The following is a 26,658-nucleotide window of genomic DNA, read 5'->3' on the forward strand; positions in this document are numbered from 1 at the left end:
AATACAAAATAAATATAAACTTGTCTAGACATGTTTTTTATCCGGGTTACGTGGGGTGTCGGGTTCGTTATATAAAACCAAGGATATTTTTATTAATATATAGTAGGGTGGGGGAATATGGGACACCTTAAGCACATAATATCCAGATATCCTGATCGTGTTTTAAACAATTAACAACGGTCTATAAGAGTCATGAGGACATAGTTTCATATTTCTTTGAATGTTCTTTGTTTATTACTAAATGGGACGAGAAAATAGAGTTAAAAAGTGTCCCATATCCCCCCACCCTACTGTACTAGGGTGGGGGAATATGGGACACCATTTTATTATATTTTTTGTCTTATTTGTTGGTAAATAAAGAACATTCAAAGAATTACAGTAGACCGTAGACCGTTGATAATTGTTTAAAACACGATAATTGAAGACTATTTGCTGAAAGTCCCGTCTTCCCCCACAGTGCTATAATACATTGAGCAGAAACCGGATTTGTTGAAAAGTCTGGGGAGAGTAAATAACAACCGAGTTCTGCATCCTGTTTTCTGGCGCAATTTGGCAATAAATTGGCGCCTCTTTGCCTAAAATCTTGGGAGATTTTCCTATAAATAGGTAACTTTTGGAAAAAGTGTTATTTTAGTTTGGCGCGAGCGTTACCAACTGTGTAAAGCAGCTTGGTAAAAAGTTATCTAAACTGATGGCCGATATGCCGCGCTTGGCTGTTTTTGTATTTCTGTCAACGTTCGTCTTCGTAACATGCATCTACGGTGTTGGTGCCCAAAACAGGTAAAACATTTCTCACGACTGTAACGTTCTTCGCAACATTTTATGTATAGTAGGGTGGGGGAAGATGGGACACCTTTTCGTTCTATTTTTTCGTCTCTTTTGGTTGTAAACAAAGAACATTCAAAGAATTATAAAACTGTATCCCAATAACTACCATAGACTGTTGTTAATTGTTTAAAACACGACAGGATATTTGGATATTAAGTGCTAAAGGTGTCCCATCTTCCCCCACGGTACTATAGTACAATTTTTGTTTGACTTATATTTGTTTAGTATCTTTTGCACCGAAACCCGGTTGGTGGAGCAAAATGTACCAACTACAGAACCAAAAACAGTTTGGAAGATATTTAAATTTGTAGAATGTGTCGAAAATGAAACTCAAGTAATCATAAAAGAGCACCACCTTGTTGGGGAAGGTTCTTTTTGTGATGTGAACAGGTAAATGATTTTAGCGCATTGCCACATTTTGTAATGGCCTAAATCCTTGGTCCTATGACGTGCCTCACTGCGTCGCTTCACCCACATAGATTAGAAGCGCATCACTCTAACTGTATAATACTAAACTGCGCGTGAACTTACTTGCTTTAACAGTATGCGTTATTATCGTAGGCTGCTAATGCAAGCTAGTATTCGCTACAGTACAAACACCACGTCAAGTTTCGTCATGATATTCACCCCCAAACACACATGGTTAAGCGGGCATGGGTACATGAAACAGAACTCCCGTGTTATAACGAACGTCGCTTTCCGGCCACGTGGAATAAGTCACGTTCATTTATTCATATTTCTACATATCCTTAAATTGAATGAATGCAATTTTTTATCCTCTTCTATTTTATTATTTTTTTAGGTTGTCTGTATGTTTTTTAATGTAAAACGCCAATAGTAGCAGCGTCGAGCCTCGAACCTGTAATCCTTAGCTTAGAATGTCCGGCGCTGTGACATAATGGTTAGCGCGCCTGCATGTAACCCAGAGGTAATGCGTTCAAGGCTCGACGCTGCTACCATTGTGGGCGTATGTGTCCTTGGGCAAGACACTTAAAAGCCATGGTTATTACAAATTAATTAGTTGTTAAATACGCAATTTTAAAACTGAAGAACCATTATATAAATTTATGTGATTGGGTCTATATGCTCACTTACGTGGCACAAAAACTAATACCCACAAAGTTACATCCGTGTTAAAAAGCGGTCGCGAGGTGTATAAAACAGAATATCTGTGTTATAACGACTGTCTTTTCCCACCACACCGCTATAACGTAAGTTACATTCATTCATTCAACTATTCATTTATTCATTCATTGTCTACAAGTGGGGATTTTTCCACTGGTTAAGTCCCCTTCCGTCAAAATTAGTTCGGCATTGTAATATATTTGTTTCAAATTTGGCCTACCGGTCGGAAAAATATTTCAGAACACCGGCTACGCCAGGATAATTAAGTGACATTCAATTTAAGAGTATATAAACGGTTTGGAATTCTTTACAATTTCGATTGGTATTTGTTTCATATTATCTTTCATGTTATTTGTAACATGTTTTAAAGGTCGGTCATCATATTCGCGGAGTCCGTCTATGTGAATGTGTCAATACAAGTGTGTTGCCCGGGAAGAAAAGGAGAACGATGCGATGAATGTAAGCAGTTGCCCCCAAAATAAATAAATAAAAAAAAGTGTGAAAAATAAATTTCAGTTTAAATGAATAAACATCACATATATAGGTTATAGACACTATAGTTAAAATCCTCTGGTAAGTTTCATATTAGGCTGGTGGAAATTGTTAAGGGGGCAGGCAAGTGGTTATAGAGTTTGAGGTTATTGGTTAGGTGTTAGTGTTTATAGGGATAAGTAGGTGTAACGACCACGCTTATTTACTTTTAATTAAATGTAAATATTTTTTAACTGTAGGCGTGTTTTAACAACTGTTGTTTTGTCGCTATGTCCTGTCTTTTCGTTTAATATATTTCTAAATCTTTGCTACTGTAACTAAAGAGACAAATATAAATTAATATTTGGAATAATAGTTTTGGCCACTTTTTCATAATTCTTCACAGGCCCCTCTTTTTACCCATAATGTCACTTAATTACATTTCGTCGAAATTAAAAGTTTTATTTCCATTTAGTTGATTGCTCCTGTGAGAACGATGGCTTATGTGTTGGTCCAAACGTTTGTGACTGTACTAACACTGGGTATGAGGGTGTCACATGTTCTATTCGTAAGTTTGTGTTTTTAACTGTATATTTTGCTGCTGTAGAACTATATAAACTGTAGAATAAGTTCAACAAATTGTTCGGTGCGTGGCAAAGTGGTTAGAGTAACCCAGAGGTAATGGGTTCAAGGCTAGTGGCTGCTACCATTGTGGGCGTACATGTGTCCTTGAGCAAGACACTTAATGACAATTGCTCCAACCCAGTGGTCACTAATGGGTTGTCTAAATAAGTTGTTAGCCATACAGAACAATTAAAATGAAATGTTTTCCAGCCATGTGAAGATAAACAAGTTACATTCGTATAAATCTTGGGCAAGTTTAAAAATAAAAACAAACAGAGTTACTCGCTTAAATTCTTTTGTCATGCAACAAATGTATCTGTACAACGCAGTTAGCATGCCCGCCAATAGATAATATTTCCTATTTTTTATTTTTTTTATTTTCCAGCCATTTGTGAACCAACTTGCCAAAATAACGGGGTTTGTTCTGCTCCAAATAAATGTACTTGCCCAATGGGGTATTCTGGGGACAGGTGTGAACTTGGAACTGGTGATGCGGAACCAATTGTGGATATTATTTCCCCAACTTCAAATCAAGATGAGGCTTCCTGTTCAACTTGGGGCGCTGACCACTATACTACATTTGATGGAAAGCATTTTGACTTCCCTGGAACTAGTTGCACTTATGATCTTGCTTACGACATTTCCGGTTTCTTCCATGTCCAGGTATTGCTTAGAATGTAATAGATGTCTCTGTAATTGATAGTTCTGTAATATAGAGATTGCCTGCTTGCCACATTAAACAGAACTTGTTTATCCTCGCGTGGCCGGAAAATTGTGATGTTCTATTTCTATCCATGTTATAACATGGGTGTTCTGTTATATACACCTCGTGCCGGCTTTAACAAACAGTACAACTTTGTCTATTAGTTAAGATTTAACAGTCACCACAAAGATCATTATAAAATGTATTTCTATATATTTACTATATCACTATCGTTCCAACCCAGTGGTCAGTAGAGTGTTGTCTAATTGTCAGCCATAAAGAAAAATTCTCCCGCAAAGTTATATACGTGGTAACTTGTATGTAGGCACGAGGTGTATGAAACAGAATACCCATGTTATAACGACTGTCGTTTCCTGGCCACGTTAGGTTAAGCAAGTTACACTCATTCATTTATTCTTTAATATTTTACAAGGTTGTGAATAACTTTGAATGTCATGGAACGCTTTGCAAAAGAGCTGTTCGGATTGAGATTGGATCAACTGATACCATCATGCTTTATCCCAACGCCACGGCTACATACCAAGGAAATTTACTTCCCGTGCCAAGCGCAGTGGCTGGTATCTCCCTTAGAAAAGCTGGTGTATACACAATTGCACAATTTGGATCCCGTAAGTTGAAGGCTGCTGTTGTTTTGTTGATATACCATGTGTTTTCGTTTTAAATACTTTTCTATTTTTTGCTAATCTAGTCGGAAAGACAAACCTGAGTTATAACTTATAACTATTACTAACTTAAGAGTTTTAATTTTTTCCAGATTAATTTTTTCTCTTTTTTCGCAGAAGTTCGAGTTTTATTTGACAATCAAAACTCCATCTTTATTGGGGTGCCTGCTTCGTACAAAACAAACATGCGAGGATTATGTGGTAATTATGACCACGATCCCAATAACGATCTAATGTTGGAAAGTGGGAAGGTAGGTTGAACAAACGTGTGTTTTATTTATTTAACTCATAAGCTGACACAAGGTGTATGGAACAGAACACCTGTGTTATAATGATTGTCATTGCCCCGCCATGTGAGGATAAATAAGTTACATCTGTGGTAATTTCTAAGCTGACACAAGGTGTATAAAACAGAACACCCGTGTTCTAAGACTGTCGTTGCCCCGCCATGAGAGGATAAAGAAAGTTACACTCATTCAGTCGTAACATAAAGACAATATATGACAATATATTAAGTATTTTAAATAATTCAAACCACCATTTATATAGATAGAACATTGCAATGCATGGCTTACTCTAATGTTTATCAATATTTAGATTGTGACACCGATCGAGTTTGGAAATGCATTTCACGTCAGTGACAATTGTGTAAAAGTTTCACTTGATCAATCATTGCCATGTTCGAAATTCAATGATACCACCCAGATGGATTTGGACAAGATATGCAGTTCCTTGAGCAATCAGCAATTTTCCGAATGTCATGGTGTTGTGAACCCAGGGGTATGGGTTTTGTATGTAGGGGTAATGGGCCAACCTGACTTAAACCCTAAAACCTATAGCATGCCACGTTTAACGTACTTGCCCTAACCCATAGTTTATGGGTTTAAACTTTAGGCATGTTGCTGCTTCCGTTGTGGGCTTATGTGTCTTTAACTTAAACTTAACTGCAAATTCTTTTTCCAAGTGTTCATTAATAGGTTGTCCAAATACCATCCATGCAGGAAAAAGATATGTGGAAACTTGTAAGCGGGCATAAGGTGTATGAAACAGAACACCCGTGTTCTAAATACTGTCCTTTCCCAGCAACGCGAGAACAAAGCAAGTTTCATTCGTGGTAACCAATCATTTATTTACCAGAACTTCCTAGAAATTTGCAAAACTGATGTTTGTAAAGTTGGACCAGAAGCAGCTGCTGAAAAGGCATGCGAGATATTCACTCACTATTCTCGTACTTGTTCAAATTACCATCTAGATCTTAAATGGAGATCTTCAGAATTATGCAGTAAGTGCCCAAGTAAACAAAGTAACTCATAAGCGGGCACGAGGTGTATGAAACAGAACACCCATGTTATAACCACTGTCGTTGCCTCGCCAAGCAATGATAAATAAGTTACATGCGTGGTAACTCGTAAGCGGGCGCGAGATGTATGAAACAGAGCACCCGTGTTATAACGTCTGTCATTGCCCCGCCATGCGAGGATAAATAAGTTACATTCCCTCATTCGTTTAAGTTCAGTCCTTTAATTCACCCATTGTTGTGTCTAATTTATTTCCTAATAGTTGGTTGTCTGGCCAGTGTTTTTAACACACAATTTCTCAAATGTCAATTTTCGTTCTCGTGAAGATAAAGCAAGTTTCATTTTGTTGAATCCCGTCATAACCTTTCCATTTGCTTGCAAAATAATTTCAGTTTTCAATATCTTTCAGACATCGAATGTCCTAACAATAAGGTTTACATGGAATGTGGGTCTCCTTGTGAACAGACGTGTGATAATGTAGGGTTCCAACATTCATGTGATATTGATATCTGCGTGGACGGTTGCTTTTGCCCGACTGGTAAGTAAGTTTAAGGCTAGACGAGTAATTGAAGAAGTTTAAGTAACCAAACAAAAGGTATACCAAGATAAGTTGAAAATGTGATAGATCTGTTTGGTTATGGCCTGTTAAATAATTAAACACAAATGGCTCTATTTTGTCTGCTAGGTTCAGTGACCACGCTTTTTTCTTCCAGTTAAATATAAGTATGTTTTCACTCTAAGTGTGTTGTAACAACTGTTGTTTTGTCGCTATATTTTGTTTTAAATATTTTTTTGAATCTTCGCTAACGTAATCGCTAACGTATATGGTGATGTAATAAAACTAATCTTTGTTTAAACTAACATGAAGTTTTTGTATAACAGCGGTTTCCAAACTTTTTCAAAAATTTTGCCTAGTAGACCCTTTGTAGTTATTTTAACATTTGCTGCCTTATAAAAATCAAAGAATGCGATAGGAATAGCAGGTAGTACATCATAATAGATGCTTTATGATGTCACATGAAACATCCTAACCACAATCATTGCTGTTCATTGCGAGCCATCTTCAACTGCTGTACAGATCCCAGTTTGCAATCTGCTGTTGGATAACATTGATACCATGCATAGGTACATACTATGAACGAGAGACAGGAATGTGTTTAACTAAAGCTGAATGCCCTTGCAAGAGAGGTGGAGTTCCATATCAGCCTGGAGAAAGTGTCCAACATGATTGCAACACATGGTAAACTATCTCGAACTATTTTCACTCTTCACTTATTTTTTGCAAACAATTTCCTGCGGTTCTCCAAATTTTTAGCCATACATAAAAAAATTAAAAATCTAAAAAAAAATCACCCACAAAGTAACATAGTGGTAACTCGTAAGCTGGTACGCGGTGTATGAAATAGAACATCTGTGTTATAACGATTGTAGTTTTTCAGCCAAACGATATTAAACCAAGTTACATTCAATAATTTTATTCATTTCGTTCATTAATATTAACGAAGTATATTTCAAAACGTTGTTTTTTAAATTTGTTTAGTGTATGTGGCAACGGGAGATGGAACTGCACAACTAATGCATGCCCCGCTGAATGCCAAGTGCTTGGAGAAGACCAGTACAAAACATTTGATGGGACAATATACGGGGTGACTAAGTCATTTCATATTAATTATCATACAATGCCCTAGCTGCTTTATTTTGTGGTTTTGTTTCGATTTAGGAAAGTTACCTAAAAAGAGTTAAACAAATCACTTCGGTTTCCTATTTGCTACAGAAACTATAATTTATTTCTTTTTTTAAAGTTAATGGTAGCGGTAATCCCTATTATGCTTGCTGTTAGCAATACAATAGTAATTGTAGTACTTACTGATAATACTTATTTTTGATGGTTAACAAACCGTATTCCTTTACAGTTCTCAGGAGGCTGCGAATATGTTCTTGCAAAAGCTGAAAATACCTACTTGGGTGATTTTACGATTTTGATTCAGAACTCAGGCTGTGGGTTTGCGGACACAACGGCTTGTCAGAAGACCCTCACGGTTAACCTTATGAAAGGAGAAGTTATAACGTAATTCTCAAACTTTTTTTACTTATTAAAATTGATTTATTGATACTGTCTATTCTTCTCACTTTGGAAATACATACGTGGTAACTCGTAAGCTGGCATGAGGTGTATGAAACTGCACAGCCGCGTTATAATGACTGTCCTTTTTCAGCCACGCAAAGATAAAGCAGGGTTCATTCATTCATTTTTTTGTGTTTAATGAAATCTACAAAATGATAGACTAATAGCGTTGTTAGAAAAGGTATTTTAAACATCATCGAAATTATGTAACTTCTTATAGGCAGTCACCTTTTTAATAACGAATTAAAACTCAACAGAATACTTGGGCATGGACGAGTAAAGATTGGAGAAACAGTAGTGTCACTGCCATACAGCAACCCTGATGTGGGCTACACTATAAGAAAAATTACGACTATCTCCCTCCAACTTGTTATATACAATGAGATCCGTTTGACTTGGGATGTTGACAACGGGATTTATATTGAAGTTCCACCAGCTTATCGAGAGTCTGTAAGTTGTGATAACAAAACACACTAAATTTAATATCATTTCTTGATCAAGTCTTGCCGGATTTCGGACAAACATCCGAAATACACTTTTTAAATCAGATGAACCCTTGAAAAAAATTTTACACTCTGCCTGGTAGTAATACCAAGTTAACTAACCGTGCATCTTGTTATACACCACTAATCATTTCAATTGTGTTGTTTTGTAGATTAGGGGGTTATGTGGTACTTACAACTTGAAAAAATATGATGATCTGATGCTACCTTCGGGGATGATAACACAAAGCAGAACAGAGTTCGGTAATGGCTGGAAGACGACCCCACATTGTAACGTTGATGAGCCTTCAGTAGGCATGGATATGGATATTGACGCGTGTGATTTAGGATTTAATTACCACAGCCAGGCAACACAACTGTGTAGCGTCTTGAAAACAAGTGAGTGATACAAGCGAGACTTACAGGCTGTTATATTTTATGTGGATAAAGTCCCGCAGTGTGTCATGCCCTTGGTCCTAGAATATAGCACAGATTTTTCCTACTATCCCAACACCCAAGGTGTTACCACATGAACCTCACCACCCTGTCGCTTCCCTGAAGTTAGGCAACAAGGGCTTAATGGTAATGGATGGGAGAGATCACCTCTTGACACAACGGCCTATGAAATATTGGTTGGATGCTCTTGCCTTTCAAATATGTTAGACATACCCTAATCATTGTGAAAGGATATAAGAAAGATTTATAAACACACTATGTTTGTTTTATATCTGCAGACCCGTTTTCCTTGTGTAATTTGGTTGTGGATCCTATTCCTTACATAGAAGGGTGTAAACATCATGTCTGTCACTGCCTGCACAAGTTTGTAAGCTCTGACTCTTGCGAATGTGGTATGCTGAGTGCATATGCTCGTGCGTGCGGTCGAGCTGGTACACCAGTGCCATCTGTGCCATCATGGAGAGACACATATGGTTGTCCAGCGAACTGCGAAGGAGGCCGAGTATTTATGGAATGCACGGGAAGATCTTGTGAAACCACTTGTCAAATGTTCAGTGAAGGCTCCATTGATAAAAAATGCCCCAAGGTAAAGATTAGGGCTCAAAGTTAAGAAATCGTGATATTGTTCGGCAAACAAAAACTGTTGTTATAAAGATTATCTTAATGTCTCATCTGGTGCAGAAAACGTAGTGTATTTCCGACGTTTCATCTGCTATCAGTTAAGACTTTATCGGAGAATGAAATGCTTTTTTTATGCCCGATGAACTTTTAAAGGTTATTACTTTATGCTTTGTAGCAGCTGTAACATAATGCGGTTGTTATAACTGTGACTGCATCATCTAAAAGTTACGTTTTTGTTTTATAGATTAAAGAGTGTCACCCTGGTTGTGTTTGTCCAGAAGGCCAATACCTTGATACTCGCCGCAATACTTGTGTCAAAGTAGCTGAATGTCCTTGTTATTTTAATGAAGTGGCATACGAGCCAATGTCATCTCGCCAAGAAGTTTGTGATATGTGTAATTGCAACAATGGTGCGTGGTCATGCGCTCCTATACCAGACTGTACGTTGGATAATGTCTGCCAAGAGGTATTTTTGTTCTGTTTTGAATATGTTTTATCTGTGGTCCATAGTTTATGTTTGGTTTCTTTATTTTAGAAATTATTTTTCTTTAATTAATATTTAAATGAATTTGTTATATATACTTTCAAATTGATTTATATTTATTCAATTGTTGTTGGTGTGTCTGTTCTTGAAAACATACTAAACTGTCATTGCTCCAACTTGAAGGTAACTAATGGGTTGTCGAAATTGTCTGCTATGCATACATAAAAATAATCATCCACAAAGTTACATACATGCTAACTTAGAAATTGGCTAGAGGTGTTTGAAACAGAACAACATCTGTTGTTGTTTTCCAGCCACTTAAGGTTAAACAAAGCTCTACATTAAATACCAAACATAAGCTCAAACTGTTTAGGGCCAAGCATGGAGTAATTGTACCAAGTGTGAAAGGACGTGTGAAAACATGCACACTGCTTGTGTGCCAAATCACTGTCATTCTGGATGCGCATGTCTGGCTGGAACTGTAAAAGAACATGGTTCGTGTATTCCTCCAGGAGATTGCCCATGCCATCACCATGGTGTCAGTTACCCAGAAGGTTCCTCCATCAACCAAGACTGCAATAAATGGTGAGGTTTATTCGATGGGGTGGATTTTGTAAAGTTTCAAAGGTGAGACAATTTAACATACTTTATTGCAGCACCTGTCACCAGACAAAGTGGGTTTGTTCAAGGCAGGATTGTTCATCTACTTGCACAGTGTACGGCGAACCTCATGTCCTCAGTTTCGACAAACGCAGATTCAAGTTTTTTGGTTCTTGTAGTTACGTGTTGGCTGAGGACATATGCGAAGACGGTGTGGGATCCTTTAGCATAGTGATGGAGAATATTCATTGTGAAACTGGAAATGTGGTTTGTGCTAAGTCATTGCGGGTAAGTTTCTATATCACACCCACAAAGTTACATATATGTGGTAACTCCTAAACTGATATAAAGTGTATGAAACAGAACACTTGTGCTATAGCAACTGTCATTTTCCAGTCGTAATAATAAAGCAAATTACTTTCACTCTTCCTTTACATTTAGCTTTCTATTTAAAACATGTAAATTATAAAAAACTAAATACTTTCTTGTTAAAAGCAACACAAAACATCCTAAATTACTTTAAAACAGATTTCAATTCATGATAAAGTGATTGAATTGGTTCGTGGATCTGAACCCAAAGTAATGAGAAACACGTGGGCTTTGCCTGGAACCCCAAAGGCTGATTTTTTAATTCAGAAATCAGGACTCTTTATAATTATTTCAACAAAGGTGAGAATTTGTGTATATACCAATTCGTGTCTCTACATAATTGTTTCTTCTGGTTAAAACTTGAATGTTTTTCAGGCAAAAGTTTATTTTTAACAGCATATTGTTTGTAACAGTCACATTTTTATCCAAATTGGTCATTTTTTTATTCATAGGCATGTTAACAACTGTTGTTTTACAGTTAGTACATTATTTTTTGCTATTTTACATCATTTTTTGCTGTTTTACAGTTAGTACATCAACTTTTCCGATCTTTTTTAATCCTTGCTGCAGTTTTTGAAGAAACAAATAAATCTAACACTATTATTTAGATTGGGCTCAAAATAAGATGGGACCATGGTACAGAGTTATCTATACAACTAGATCCGCAGTTCCAGGGAAAAGTTTGTGGTTTATGCGGAAACTACGATGGGAACGTTCACAATGACTTTAAAACTAGACAAGGTATTTTTCATAGGGTTTTAACTATATATATTATACAGGTTGTGTTAAATATTTTTCATTCTAGTGAATCTAGTAAGGGGGGGGGTAGATTGGGACTCCAACACCTTTCATTCTATTTACTCGTCCTATTTGATAGTAAACAAAGAACATTCAAAGATTTATAAAGCCCTATCCTCATGACGCTCTTAAGGTGGCTGTACACAGTATCCTGCGTGTTCGCTTGCAAAGTCGTATGCAAACCCATTACCGAGTTCCGCATGCGGAAGCGAAATCCGGACAAAACAGAAAAAATTGACGAATTCCAGATACTGTGTACAGCCACCTATAGACTGCTGTTAATTGTTTAAAACATGATCGGTATTTTGATGTATAATGTGCTAAAAGTGTTCCATCTTTCCCTACTCTACTATATTGCATTTAGTGTTGTATTTAAAACAGTCCATGTGCTCAGGTGAGATTACCGACCTTGCCCATTTGTTCGGAGATAGTTGGAAAGTGTTTGATAGCTGCCCCTCCTCTGAGCCAACACAGGCCCATCCATGCCAGATTTATCCTGAAAGAGCAGCATGGTCCAGATACAAATGTAGAGCCATTCTAAATGAGCCGTTCACCAAGTGTCATTCAGTCGTATCCCCACAGGAATACTTTTTGGATTGTGTCTTCGACTCTTGCAAATGTCACGCGTGAGTTCATGAATATGAATCAATGTAACTTGTTTTATCTTCGAGTGGTCAGAAAGCACACAATAATATATTTTAAGGAGTAGAAATTGTTATATAATAAAGTATTTCTACAGCGGGGGTGATTGCGAGTGTCTGTGTACAGCCATAGCAGCATACGCAAGAGCCTGCAGTGACCGACAAGTTTATATCAAGTGGAGAACTCAAGAGACCTGTGGTATGCTGTGCTACTTTTCTTTTTTCAAATTAAATCTATTCACCTTGTGGCGGCTTACAAGTTACCACTGTATGCAATTTTAGGGGTGTGTTCATTTTCTATAGGGCTATAGTGCTAGTTAAATTTATAATTTCTATTTATATTTGGATCTCTAAGCTATAGAAAAAAACATTTATTTTGTGTTTTTGCACTTAGGTTTACAATGTGAAGAAGGACTACACTATAGTCCAAATGGTACAACATGCAACAATGGATGCCCGAGTTCAAACTGTGATTCCATGTTAGTGGAAGGTTGCCATTGTCCAGAGGGTTTAGTTTATTTAGATGGTAAATGTGTTTCTTCTGTTCCCTGCCCATGCAACTACAATGGCACTGTCATCCAATCAGGAAATAGTTATGTGGATGAATGCAAGAATTGGTAAGTTTTTAAAAAGCTAAATATAAAACAACTGTAATGAATTGCGCGATCTGACCCTGATCTGGTGCTCATAGAGTTGGACGATTCTTGTGTAAAAAAGTAAAGTAAGGATCTGGTGCTACGAAACACATAACAGGCAAAAATCGAGTTCAACCAATTGTATAATAAAATATATTTATAACGCAAAAATCAAATATAGCGACAAAACAAATTAAAACACGTTTCTGTTAAAGAATGTTTTATTTTTGGTTTTAAGTTACCATTGTGTTATTTCCTATCATTTTTAATTGGTACCCCTCCCCAAATATGTACATTTATGTTCTGTCTCTGTGATTTTGTCTTTTTCTCTTTTCTGTCAGGCCTCATGCTTGCGATTTTTTCTTTTGATCTAAAGAGCTGTAGATAAAAACTACAAACTTTACACCCAGTACTTGCCATAACGGATCAATAAGTTGCGACCAAACGTCGTGTACGACAGCTGTCACCTCAACTACTTCATCATTTACGACTTCGGTTGCCACGCCACCATTTGTTACAACCCCTTTCAGCTCTGTTGAAACTACAAGAGGTTTAAACTTTTCAGAGGTTCGTTCAAAACATGGTACGAGTTATTTTAACCTTTAATTCTAAAATCAAAGGAATATTAAAAGTTATGTCATGTTAGTCTAATTTTAATTGTCTAAACAAAGATTAAAACTCGAACTATAGTTCTGTGGGGGAAGACAAGACCCCTTCAGCACATAATATACAAATCTCCTGATTGTGTTTTAAACAATTAACAACAGTTTAGGAAAGCTGGTTTGGTTTTAAATTTTTTAAATGTTTTTTGTTTACTACTAAATGGGACAGGAAAATAGAATGAAAAGGTGTCTCATCTTCCCCTACTATATACACATTTATTTTTATAACATTCACAAAATAAAGGAATGGTTAAATTTCTGATTGTTAAGACAACACATCCGTAGTTTTTCACTTGTTTGATCACACTTTATAACAGACTTCAACTGCGGTAATAACCTACACACCACCAGCTGATGAAACAGGTAAAGCAATTTCAGCATATTTGTCAAAAAATAAAAAGGTTGTTAAAAGTATTTTGAAAATCAAAAACCACTTTTAGGAACTTAGACACACTTTTAACGCCATGAAGGTTAAAGAATAGGAGAATAAAAGAGCGTAATGTAAATGAAGTTGAATAATATATTTGAAACTTTTTACACTGACATGGAAGGGGTATTTCAATATAGGTAAAAACTAAATATAGCATTTTTCAGTATCTACCACACCACAATCTTCAACCACATTTGAAACAACAACAGCCAAAGTTACAACTTCTCGAGGAAGCACCTCTATATCATCTGGTACATCAACTGGAGGAAGCACTACTGTATCATCTGGTACATCAGCTGTAGGAAGCACTACTGTATCATCTGGTACATCAGCTGTAGGGAGCACTACTGTATCATCTGGTACATCACCTGGGGGAAACACTACTGAATCTTCTGGTACATCAACTGGAGGAACCACTACTGTATCACCTGGTACATCACCTGTAGGAAGCACTAGTGTATCATCTGGTACATCAGCTGTAGGAAGCACTACTGTATCACCTGGTACATCACCTGGAGGAAGCTCTACTGTATCATCTGGTACATCAACTGGGGGAACCTCTACTGTATTATCTGGTACATCACCTGTAGGAAGCACTACTGTATCACCTGGTACATCAACTGGAGGAAGCTCTACTGTATCATCTGGTACATCACCTGGAGGAAGCACTACTGTATCACCTGGTACATCACCTGTAGGAAGCACTACTGTATCATCTGGTACATCAGCTGTAGGAAGCACTACTGTATCACCTGGTACATCACCTGTAGGAAGCACTACTGTATCACCTGGTACATCAACTGGAGGAAGCTCTACTGTATCATCTGGTACATCACCTGGAGGAAGCACTAGTGTATCATCTGGTACATCAACTGGGGGAACCTCTACTGTATCATCTGGTACATCAGCTGTAGGAAGCACTACTGTATCATCTGGTACATCACCTGGAGGAAGCACTACTGTATCATCTGGTACATCACCTGTAGGAAGCACTACTGTATCATCTGGTACATCAGCTGTAGGAAGCACTACTGTATCATCTGGTACATCACCTGTAGGAAGCACTACTGTATCACCTGGTACATCAACTGGAGGAAGCTCTACTGTATCATCTGGTACATCACCTGGAGGAAGCACTAGTGTATCATCTGGTACATCAACTGGGGGAACCTCTACTGTATCATCTGGTACATCAGCTGTAGGAAGCACTACTGTATCATCTGGTACATCAGCTGTAGGAAGCACTACTGTATCATCTGGTACATCAACTGTAGGGAGCACTACTGTATCACCTGGTACATCACCTGTAGGAAGCACTACTGTATCATCTGGTACATCAGCTGTAGGAAGCACTACTGTATCACCTGGTACATCACCTGGAGGAAGCACTACTGTATCACCTGGTACATCACCTGTAGGAAGCACTACTGTATCACCTGGTACATCAACTGGAGGAAGCTCTACTGTATCATCTGGTACATCAGCTGTAGGAAGCACTACTGTATCATCTGGTACATCACCTGGAGGAAGCACTGCTGTATCATCTGGTACATCACCTGTAGGAAGCACTAGTGTATCATCTGGTACATCAGCTGTAGGAAGCACTACTGTATCACCTGGTACATCAACTGGAGGAAGCTCTACTGTATCATCTGGTACATCAGCTGTAGGAAGCACTACTGTATCATCTGGTACATCACCTGGAGGAAGCACTGCTGTATCATCTGGTACATCACCTGTAGGAAGCACTAGTGTATCATCTGGTACATCAGCTGTAGGAAGCACTACTGTATCACCTGGTACATCACCTGTAGGAAGCTCTACTGTATCATCTGGTACATCACCTGGAGGAAGCTCTACTGTATCATCTGGTACATCACCTGTAGGAAGCTCTACTGTATCACCTGGTACATCAACTGGAGGAAGCTCTACTGTATCATCTGGTACATCAGCTGTAGGAAGCACTACTGTATCACCTGGTACATCACCTGTAGGAAGCTCTACTGTATCATCTGGTACATCACCTGTAGGAAGCACTACTGTATCACCTGGTACATCACCTGTAGGAAGCACTACTGTATCACCTGGTACATCAACTGGAGGAAGCTCTACTGTATCATCTGGTACATCAGCTGTAGGAAGCACTACTGTATCATCTGGTACATCACCTGGAGGAAGCACTGCTGTATCATCTGGTACATCACCTGTAGGAAGCACTAGTGTATCATCTGGTACATCACCTGGAGGAAGCACTGCTGTATCATCTGGTACATCAACTGTAGGAAGCACTACTGTATCACCTGGTACATCAGCTGTAGGAAGCACTACTGTATCATCTGGTACATCAGCTGTAGGAAGCTCTACTGTATCATCTGGTACATCAGCTGGAGAAAGCACTACTGTATCACCTGGTACATCACCTGTAAGAAGCACTACTGTATCACCTGGTACATCACCTGTAGGAAGCACTACTGTATCACCTGGTACATCAACTGGAGGAAGCTCTACTGTATCATCTGGTACATCACCTGTAGGAAGCACTACTGTATCACCTGGTACATCACCTGTAGGAAGCACTACTGTATCACCTGGTACATCAACTGGAGGAAGCTCTACTGTATCATCTGGTACATCACCTGGAGGAAGCACTACTGTATCATCTGGTACATCACCTGTAGGAAGCACTACTGTATCACCTGGTACATCACCTGTAGGAAGCACTACTGTATCACCTGGTACATCAACTGGAGGAAGCTCTACTGTATCATCTGGTACATCAGCTGTAGGAAGCACTACTGTATCATCTGGTACATCACCTGGAGAAAGCACTGCTGTATCATCTGGTACATCACCTGTAGGAAGCACTACTGTATCATCTGGTACATCAACTGGAGGAAGCTCTACTGTATCATCTGGTACATCAGCTGTAGGAAGCACTACTGTATCATCTGGTACATCACCTGGAGGAAGCACTGCTGTATCATCTGGTACATCACCTGTAGGAAGCACTAGTGTATCATCTGGTACATCACCTGGAGGAAGCACTGCTGTATCATCTGGTACATCAACTGTAGGAAGCACTACTGTATCACCTGGTACATCAGCTGTAGGAAGCACTACTGTATCATCTGGTACATCAGCTGTAGGAAGCTCTACTGTATCATCTGGTACATCAGCTGGAGAAAGCACTACTGTATCACCTGGTACATCACCTGTAGGAAGCACTACTGTATCACCTGGTACATCACCTGTAGGAAGCACTACTGTATCACCTGGTACATCAACTGGAGGAAGCTCTACTGTATCATCTGGTACATCACCTGTAGGAAGCACTACTGTATCACCTGGTACATCACCTGTAGGAAGCACTACTGTATCACCTGGTACATCAACTGGAGGAAGCTCTACTGTATCATCTGGTACATCACCTGGAGGAAGCACTACTGTATCATCTGGTACATCACCTGTAGGAAGCACTACTGTATCACCTGGTACATCACCTGTAGGAAGCACTACTGTATCACCTGGTACATCAACTGGAGGAAGCTCTACTGTATCATCTGGTACATCAGCTGTAGGAAGCACTACTGTATCATCTGGTACATCACCTGGAGGAAGCACTGCTGTATCATCTGGTACATCACCTGTAGGAAGCACTAGTGTATCATCTGGTACATCAGCTGTAGCAAGCACTACTGTATCATCTGGTACATCACCTGGAGGAAGCACTACTGTATCACCTGGTACATCACCTGGAGAAAGCACTACTGTATCACCTGGTACATCACCTGTAGGAAGCACTAATGTATCATCTGGTACATCAGCTGTAGGGAGCACTACTGTATCATCTGGTACATCAGCTGTAGGAAGCACTACTGTATCATCTGGTACATCAGCTGTAGGAAGCACTACTGTATCATCTGGTACATCAACTGGGGGAACCTCTACTGTATCATCTGGTACATCAACTGGAGGAAGCACTACTGTATCATCTGGTACATCATCTGTAGGAAGCACTACTGTATCATCTGGTACATCAACTGGAGGAACCTCTACTGTAGCAGCTGGTACTTCAACTGGAGAAAGCTCTACTGTATCATCTGGTACATCAACTGGAGGAAGCACTACTGTATCATCTGGTACATCAACTGGAGGAACCTCTACTGTAGCAGCTGGTACTTCAACTGGGGGAACTTCTACTGTATCATCTGGTACATCAGCTGTAGGAAGCACTACTGTATCATCTGGTACATCATCTATAGGAAGCACTACTGTATCATCTGGTACATCATCTGTAGGAAGCACTACTGTATCATCTGGTACATCAACTGGAGGAACATCTACTGTAGCAGCTGGTACTTCAACTGGAGGAAGCTCTACTGTATCATCTGGTACATCAACTGGAGGAAGCACTACTGTATCATCTGGTACATCATCTGTAGGAAGCACTACTGTATCATCTGGTACATCAACTGGGGGAACCTCTACTGTATCATCTGGTACATCACCTGGAGGAAGCACTACTGTATCATCTGGTACATCAGCTGTAGGAAGCACTACTGTATCATCTGGTACATCAACTGGAGGAAGCTCTACTGTATCACCTGGTACATCACCTGTAGGAAGCACTACTGTATCATCTGGTACATCACCTGGAGGAAGCACTACTGTATCATCTGGTACATCAGCTGTAGGAAGCACTACTGTATCATCTGGTACATCAACTGGAGGAACCTCTACTGTATCATCTGGTACATCATCTGTAGGAAGCACTACTGTATCATCTGGTACATCAACTGGAGGAACCTCTACTGTATCATCTGGTACATCATCTGTAGGAAGCACTACTGTATCATCTGGTACATCAACTGTAGGAAGCTCTACTGTATCATCTGGTACATCAGCTGTAGGAAGCACTACTGTATCATCTGGTACATCAACTGGAGGAACCTCTACTGTATCATCTGGTACATCATCTGTAGGAAGCACTACTGTATCATCTGGTACATCAACTGGGGGAACCTCTACTGTATCATCTGGTACATCACCTGGAGGAAGCACTACTGTATCATCTGGTACATCAGCTGTAGGAAGCACTACTGTATCATCTGGTACATCAACTGGAGGAAGCTCTACTGTATCACCTGGTACATCACCTGTAGGAAGCACTACTGTATCATCTGGTACATCACCTGGAGGAAGCACTACTGTATCATCTGGTACATCAGCTGTAGGAAGCACTACTGTATCATCTGGTACATCAGCTGTAGGAAGCACTACTGTATCACCTGGTACATCACCTGTAGGAAGCTCTACTGTATCATCTGGTACATCACCTGTAGGAAGCACTACTGTATCACCTGGTACATCACCTGTAGGAAGCACTACTGTATCATCTGGTACATCAACTGGAGGAAGCTCTACTGTATCATCTGGTACATCAGCTGTAGGAAGCACTACTGTATCACCTGGTACATCACCTGTAGGAAGCTCTACTGTATCATCTGGTACATCACCTGTAGGAAGCACTACTGTATCACCTGGTACATCACCTGTAGGAAGCACTACTGTATCACCTGGTACATCACCTGTAGGAAGCACTACTGTATCATCTGGTACATCAACTGGAGGAAGCTCTACTGTATCATCTGGTACATCAGCTGTAGGAAGCACTACTGTATCATCTGGTACATCACCTGGAGGAAGCACTGCTGTATCATCTGGTACATCACCTGTAGGAAGCACTAGTGTATCATCTGGTACATCACCTGGAGGAAGCACTGCTGTATCATCTGGTACATCAACTGTAGGAAGCACTACTGTATCACCTGGTACATCAGCTGTAGGAAGCTCTACTGTATCATCTGGTACATCAACTGGAGGAACCTCTACTGTATCATCTGGTACATCAGCTGGAGAAAGCACTACTGTATCACCTGGTACATCACCTGTAGGAAGCACTAGTGTATCATCTGGTACATCACCTGTAGGAAGCACTACTGTATCATCTGGTACATCACCTGGAGGAAGCACTACTGTATCATCTGGTACATCAACTGGAGGAACCTCTACTGTATCATCTGGTACATCACCTGGAGGAAGCACTACTGTATCACCTGGTACATCACCTGTAGGAAGCACTACTGTATCACCTGGTACATCAACTGGAGGAAGCTCTACTGTATCATCTGGTACATCACCTGGAGGAAGCACTACTGTATCATCTGGTACATCACCTGTAGGAAGCACTACTGTATCACCTGGTACATCACCTGTAGGAAGCACTACTGTATCACCTGGTACATCAACTGGAGGAAGCTCTACTGTATCATCTGGTACATCAGCTGTAGGAAGCACTACTGTATCATCTGGTACATCAGCTGTAGAAAGCACTACTGTATCACCTGGTACATCACCTGTAGGAAGCACTACTGTATCATCTGGTACATCAACTGGAGGACGCTCTACTGTATCATCTGGTACATCAGCTGTAGGAAGCACTACTGTATCATCTGGTACATCAACTGGAGGAAGCTCTACTGTATCATCTGGTACATCAGCTGTAGGAAGCACTACTGTATCACCTGGTACATCACCTGTAGGAAGCACTACTGTATCACCTGGTACATCAACTGGAGGAAGCTCTACTGTATCATCTGGTACATCAACTGGAGGAAGCTCTACTGTATCACCTGGTACATCAACTGGAGGAAGCTCTACTGTATCACCTGGTACATCACCTGTAGGAAGCACTACTGTATCATCTGGTACATCAACTGGAGGAAGCTCTACTGTATCATCTGGTACATCAGCTGTAGGAAGCACTACTGTATCACCTGGTACATCACCTGTAGGAAGCACTACTGTATCACCTGGTACATCAACTGGAGGAAGCTCTACTGTATCATCTGGTACATCAACTGGAGGAAGCTCTACTGTATCACCTGGTACATCAACTGGAGGAAGCTCTACTGTACCATCTGGTACATCAGCTGTAGGAAGCACTACTGTATCACCTGGTACATCAACTGGAGGAAGCTCTACTGTATCATCTGGTACATCAGCTGTAGGAAGCACTACTGTATCATCTGGTACATCACCTGGAGGAAGCACTGCTGTATCATCTGGTACATCACCTGTAGGAAGCACTACTGTATCATCTGGTACATCACCTGGAGGAAGCACTGCTGTATCATCTGGTACATCAGCTGTAGGAAGCACTACTGTATCATCTGGTACATCACCTGGAGGAAGCACTGCTGTATCATCTGGTACATCACCTGTAGGAAGCACTAGTGTATCATCTGGTACATCAGCTGTAGCAAGCACTACTGTATCATCTGGTACATCACCTGGAGGAAGCTCTACTGTATCATCTGGTACATCAGCTGTAGGAAGCACTACTGTATCATCTGGTACATCACCTGGAGGAAGCACTGCTGTATCATCTGGTACATCACCTGTAGGAAGCACTACTGTATCATCTGGTACATCAGCTGTAGCAAGCACTACTGTATCATCTGGTACATCACCTGGAGGAAGCACTACTGTATCACCTGGTACATCACCTGGAGAAAGCACTACTGTATCACCTGGTACATCACCTGTAGGAAGCACTAATGTATCATCTGGTACATCAGCTGTAGGGAGCACTACTGTATCATCTGGTACATCAGCTGTAGGAAGCACTACTGTATCATCTGGTACATCAGCTGTAGGAAGCACTACTGTATCATCTGGTACATCAACTGGGGGAACCTCTACTGTATCATCTGGTACATCAACTGGAGGAAGCACTACTGTATCATCTGGTACATCATCTGTAGGAAGCACTACTGTATCATCTGGTACATCAACTGGAGGAACCTCTACTGTAGCAGCTGGTACTTCAACTGGAGGAAGCTCTACTGTATCATCTGGTACATCAACTGGAGGAAGCACTACTGTATCATCTGGTACATCAACTGGAGGAACCTCTACTGTAGCAGCTGGTACTTCAACTGGGGGAACTCTACTGTATCATCTGGTACATCAGCTGTAGGAAGCACTACTGTATCATCTGGTACATCATCTATAGGAAGCACTACTGTATCATCTGGTACATCATCTGTAGGAAGCACTACTGTATCATCTGGTACATCAACTGGAGGAACCTCTACTGTAGCAGCTGGTACTCACTGGAGGAAGCTCTACTGTATCATCTGGTACATCAACTGGAGGAAGCACTACTGTATCATCTGGTACATCATCTGTAGGAAGCACTACTGTATCATCTGGTACATCAACTGGGGGAACCTCTACTGTATCATCTGGTACATCATCTGTAGGAAGCACTACTGTATCATCTGGTACATCAACTGGGGGAACCTCTACTGTATCATCTGGTACATCACCTGGAGGAAGCACTACTGTATCATCTGGTACATCATCTGTAGGAAGCACTACTGTATCATCTGGTACATCATCTGTAGGAGGCACTACTGTATCATCTGGTACATCAACTGGAGGAACCTCTACTGTAGCAGCTGGTACTTCAACTGGAGGAAGCTCTACTGTATCATCTGGTACATCAACTGGAGGAAGCACTACTGTATCATCTGGTACATCAACTGGAGGAACCTCTACTGTAGCAGCTGGTACTTCAACTGGGGGAACTTCTACTGTATCATCTGGTACATCATCTGTAGGAAGCACTACTGTATCATCTGGTACATCATCTGTAGGAAGCACTACTGTATCATCTGGTACATCACCTGGGGGAAGCACTACTGAATCTTCTGGTACATCAACTGGAGGAACCACTACTGTATCATCTGGTACATCGGCTGTAGGAAGCACTACTGTATCATCTGGTACATCAGCTGTAGGAAGCACTACTGTATCATCTGGTACATCAGCTGTAGGAAGCACTACTGTATCATCTGGTACATCAGCTGTAGGAACCTCTACTGTATCATCTGGTACATCAGCTGTAGGAAGCACTACTGTATCATCTGGTACATCAGCTGTAGGAAGCACTACTGTACATCTGGAGAAAGCACTACTGTATCATCTGGTACATCACCTGTAGGAAGCACTACTGTATCATCTGGTACATCAGCTGTAGGGAGCACTACTGTATCATCTGGTACATCAGCTGTAGGAAGCACTACTGTATCATCTGGTACATCAACTGGGGAACCTCTACTGTATCATCTGGTACATCACCTGGAGGAAGCACTACTGTATCATCTGGTACATCATCTGTAGGAAGCACTACTGTATCTCTGGTACATCATCTGGGAACCTACTATCAGAAGGAACCTCTACTGTAGCAGCTGGTACTTCAACTGGGGGAAGCTCTACTGTATCATCTGGTACATCAGCTGTGGGAAGCACTACTATATCATCTGGTACATCAACTGGGGGAACCTCTACTGTATCATCTGGTACATCACCTAGAGGAACTTCTACTGTAGCAGCTGGTACTTCAACTGGGGGAAGCTCTACTGTATCATCTGGTACATCAGCTGTAGGGAGCACTGCTGTATCATCTGGTACATCACCTGGAGGAAGCACTACTGTATCATCATCAGCTGGGGGAACCTCTACTGTATCATCTGGTACATCACCTGGAGAAAGCTCTACTGTATCATCTGGTACATCACCTGGAGAAAGCACTACTGTATCATCTGGTACATCAGCTGTAGGAAGCACTACTGTATCATCTGGTACATCAACTGGGGGAACCTCTACTGTATCATCTGGTACATCACCTGTAGGAAGCACTACTGTATCATCTGGTACATCAACTGGAGGAACTTCTACTGTAGCAGCTGGTACTTCAACTGGGGAAGCTTCTACTGTATCATCTGGTACATCAGCTGTAGGGAGCACTACTGTATCATCTGGTACATCACCTGTAGGAAGCACTACTGTATCATCTGGTACATCACCTGGAGAAAGCACTACTGTATCATCTGGTACATCAGCTGTAGGAAGCACTACTGTATCATCTGGTACATCAACTGGGGAACCTACTGTATCATCTGGTACATCACCTGGAGAAGCACTACTGTATCATCTGGTACATCACTGTAGGAAGCACTACTGTATCATCTGGTACATCACTGGGGGAAGCTCTACTGTATCATCTGGTACATCACTGTAGGAAGCACTACTGTATCATCTGGTACATCACTGTAGGAAGCACTACTGTATCACCTGGTACATCACCTGGAGGAACTCTACTGTATCACTGGTAGGAAGCTCTACTGTAGCAGCTGGTACTTCAACTGGAGGAAGCTCTACTGTATCATCTGGTACATCAGCTGTAGGGAGCACTACTGTATCATCTGGTACATCACCTGGAGAAAGCACTACTGTATCATCTGGTACATCAGCTGTAGGAAGCACTACTGTATCATCTGGTACATCAACTGGAGGAACCTCTACTGTATCATCTGGTACATCACCTGGAAGAAGCACTACTGAATCTTCTAGTACATCAACTGGAGGAACCACTACTGTATCATCTGGTACATCAGCTGTAGGAACCACTACTGTATCATCTGGTACATCAGCTGTAGGGAGCACTACTGTATCATCTGGTACATCACCTGGAGAAAGCACTACTGTATCACCTGGTACTTCACCTATAGGAAGCACTACTGTATCATCTGGTACATCAACTGGGGGAACCTCTACTGTATCATCTGGTACATCACCTGTAGGAAGCTCTACTGTATCATCTGGTACATCAGCTGTAGGAAGCACTACTGTATCATCTGGTACATCAGCTGGGAGCACTACTGTATCATCTGGTACATCACCTGTAGGAAGCACTACTGTATCATCTGGTACATCAGCTGTAGGAAGCACTACTGTATCATCTGGTACATCAGCTGTAGGGAGCACTACTGTATCATCTGGTACATCACCTGTAGGAAGCACTACTGTATCATCTGGTACATCACCTGTAGGAAGCACTACTGTATCATCTGGTACATCAACTGGAGGAAGCTCTACTGTATCATCTGGTACATCAGCTGTAGGAAGCACTACTGTATCATCTGGTACATCACCTGTAGGAACCACTACTGTATCACCTGGTACATCACCTGTAGGAAGCACTACTGTATCATCTGGTACATCACTGTAGGGAAGCTCTACTGTATCATCTGGTACATCAGCTGTAGGAAGCACTACTGTATCACCTGGTACATCACCTGTAGGAAGCACTACTGTATCACCTGGTACATCAACTGGAGGAAGCTCTACTGTATCATCTGGTACATCAGCTGTAGGAAGCACTACTGTATCACCTGGTACATCAACTGGAGGAAGCTCTACTGTATCATCTGGTACATCACCTGGAGGAAGCACTACTGTATCATCTGGTACATCACCTGTAGAAGCACTACTGTATCACCTGGTACATCACCTGTAGGAAGCACTACTGTATCACCTGGTACATCACTGGAGGAAGCTCTACTGTATCATCTGGTACATCAGCTGTGGGAAGCACTACTGTATCATCTGGTACATCACCTGGAGGAAGCACTGCTGTATCATCTGGTACATCAACTGAAGGAACCACTACTGTATCATCTGGTACATCAGCTGTAGCAAGCACTACTGTATCATCTGGTACATCAGCTGTGGGAAGCACTGCTGTATCATCTGGTACATCAACTGAAGGAACCACTACTGTATCATCTGGTACATCACCTGTAGGAAGCACTAGTGTATCATCTGGTACATCAGCTGTAGCAAGCACTACTGTATCATCTGGTACATCCTGGAGGAAGCACTACTGTATCACCTGGTACATCACCTGGAGAGAGCACTACTGTATCACCTGGTACATCACCTGTAGGAAGCACTAATGTATCATCTGGTACATCAGCTGTAGGAAGCACTACTGTATCATCTGGTACATCAACTGGAGGAACCTCTACTGTAGCAGCTGGTACTTCAACTGGGGGAACTTCTACTGTATCATCTGGTACATCATCTGTAGGAAGCACTACTGTATCATCTGGTACATCATCTGTAGGAAGCACTACTGTATCATCTGGTACATCACCTGGGGAAAGCACTACTGAATCTTCTGGTACATCAACTGGAGGAACCACTACTGTATCATCTGGTACATCGGCTGTACATACTGTATCATCTGGTACATCACCTGTAGGAAGCACTACTGTATCATCTGGTACATCACCTGTAGGAAGCACTACTGTATCCTGGTACATCACTGGGGAAGCTCTACTGTATCATCTGGTACATCAGCTGTAGGAAGCACTACTGTATCATCTGGTACATCACTGTAGGAACACTACTGTATCACCTGGTACATCACCTGTAGGAAGCACTACTGTATCATCTGGTACATCAACTGGAGGAAGCTCTACTGTATCATCTGGTACATCAGCTGTAGGAAGCACTACTGTATCACCTGGTACATCACTGTAGGAAGCACTACTGTATCCCTGGTACATCAACTGGAGGAAGCTCTACTGTATCATCTGGTACATCAGCTGTAGGAAGCACTACTGTATCACCTGGTACATCAACTGGAGAAGCTCTACTGTATCATCTGGTACATCACCTGAGGAAGCACTACTGTATCATCTGGTACA

General features: G+C 40.8%; 3 protein-coding genes across 4 annotated transcripts in view; all 3 read left to right on the forward strand.

Moving 5' to 3' along the window:
- Positions 1 to 1,071: 1,071 nt before the first annotated feature.
- LOC149730330 (von Willebrand factor-like) lies at positions 1,072 to 9,544 on the forward strand. 2 transcript variants are annotated; one of them, XM_089887384.1, is made up of 11 exons: positions 1,072 to 2,412; positions 2,900 to 2,992; positions 3,434 to 5,214; positions 5,572 to 5,716; positions 6,142 to 6,270; positions 6,858 to 6,972; positions 7,273 to 7,378; positions 7,646 to 7,800; positions 8,115 to 8,307; positions 8,513 to 8,738; positions 9,074 to 9,544. In XM_089887384.1, exons 3-11 carry the CDS (start codon positions 5,140 to 5,142, stop codon positions 9,403 to 9,405), a joined length of 1,476 nt encoding a protein of 491 aa, XP_089743510.1. In that variant the 5' UTR covers positions 1,072 to 2,412; positions 2,900 to 2,992; positions 3,434 to 5,139; the 3' UTR covers positions 9,406 to 9,544. The 2 variants fall into 2 exon arrangements, with proteins under 2 accessions (XP_089743510.1, XP_089743508.1); XM_089887382.1 differs by having other exon boundaries at positions 3,434 to 5,716.
- A 120-nt stretch (positions 9,545 to 9,664) lies between these two features.
- LOC149730331 (mucin-6-like) lies at positions 9,665 to 11,188 on the forward strand. The gene is made up of 3 exons (XM_089887389.1): positions 9,665 to 9,882; positions 10,274 to 10,788; positions 11,029 to 11,188. Exons 1-2 carry the CDS (start codon positions 9,781 to 9,783, stop codon positions 10,487 to 10,489), a joined length of 318 nt encoding a protein of 105 aa, XP_089743515.1. The 5' UTR covers positions 9,665 to 9,780; the 3' UTR covers positions 10,490 to 10,788; positions 11,029 to 11,188.
- Positions 10,735 to 26,658, forward strand: part of LOC149730332 (uncharacterized) — a 25,651-nt gene continuing 9,727 nt past the window's right edge. The window contains exons 1-7 of the mRNA XM_089886925.1: positions 10,735 to 10,788; positions 11,029 to 11,169; positions 11,478 to 11,610; positions 12,062 to 12,293; positions 12,407 to 12,507; positions 12,703 to 12,925; positions 13,354 to 13,526. Of these exons, the coding sequence (XP_089743051.1) occupies positions 10,735 to 10,788; positions 11,029 to 11,169; positions 11,478 to 11,610; positions 12,062 to 12,293; positions 12,407 to 12,507; positions 12,703 to 12,925; positions 13,354 to 13,526 (1,057 nt within the window). The remainder of the gene's footprint in view (positions 10,789 to 11,028; positions 11,170 to 11,477; positions 11,611 to 12,061; positions 12,294 to 12,406; positions 12,508 to 12,702; positions 12,926 to 13,353; positions 13,527 to 26,658) is intronic.

Source organism: Ciona robusta, chromosome 10 (genome assembly GCF_009617815.1).
Source record: "Ciona robusta chromosome 10, ASM961781v2".
NCBI classification, from domain to species: Eukaryota; Metazoa; Chordata; class Ascidiacea; order Phlebobranchia; family Cionidae; genus Ciona; species Ciona robusta.

What these genes read in the sequence shown, in the direction of transcription:
- LOC149730331 (XM_089887389.1), top strand. Translation starts at nt 9,781, where the DNA reads ATGTCATCTCGCCAAGAAGTTTGTGATATGTGTAATTGCAACAATGGT. An exon ending in TGGATAATGTCTGCCAAGAG is followed by an intron (nt 9,883 to 10,273) that starts GTATTTTTGTTC and finishes CAAACTGTTTAG; the next exon opens with GGCCAAGCATGGAGTAATTG.
- LOC149730330 (XM_089887382.1), top strand. Translation starts at nt 5,476, where the DNA reads ATGAAACAGAACACCCGTGTTCTAAATACTGTCCTTTCCCAGCAACGC. An exon ending in CGGTTGCTTTTGCCCGACTG is followed by an intron (nt 6,271 to 6,857) that starts GTAAGTAAGTTT and finishes TACCATGCATAG; the next exon opens with GTACATACTATGAACGAGAG. An exon ending in CACCAGCTTATCGAGAGTCT is followed by an intron (nt 8,308 to 8,512) that starts GTAAGTTGTGAT and finishes GTTGTTTTGTAG; the next exon opens with ATTAGGGGGTTATGTGGTAC.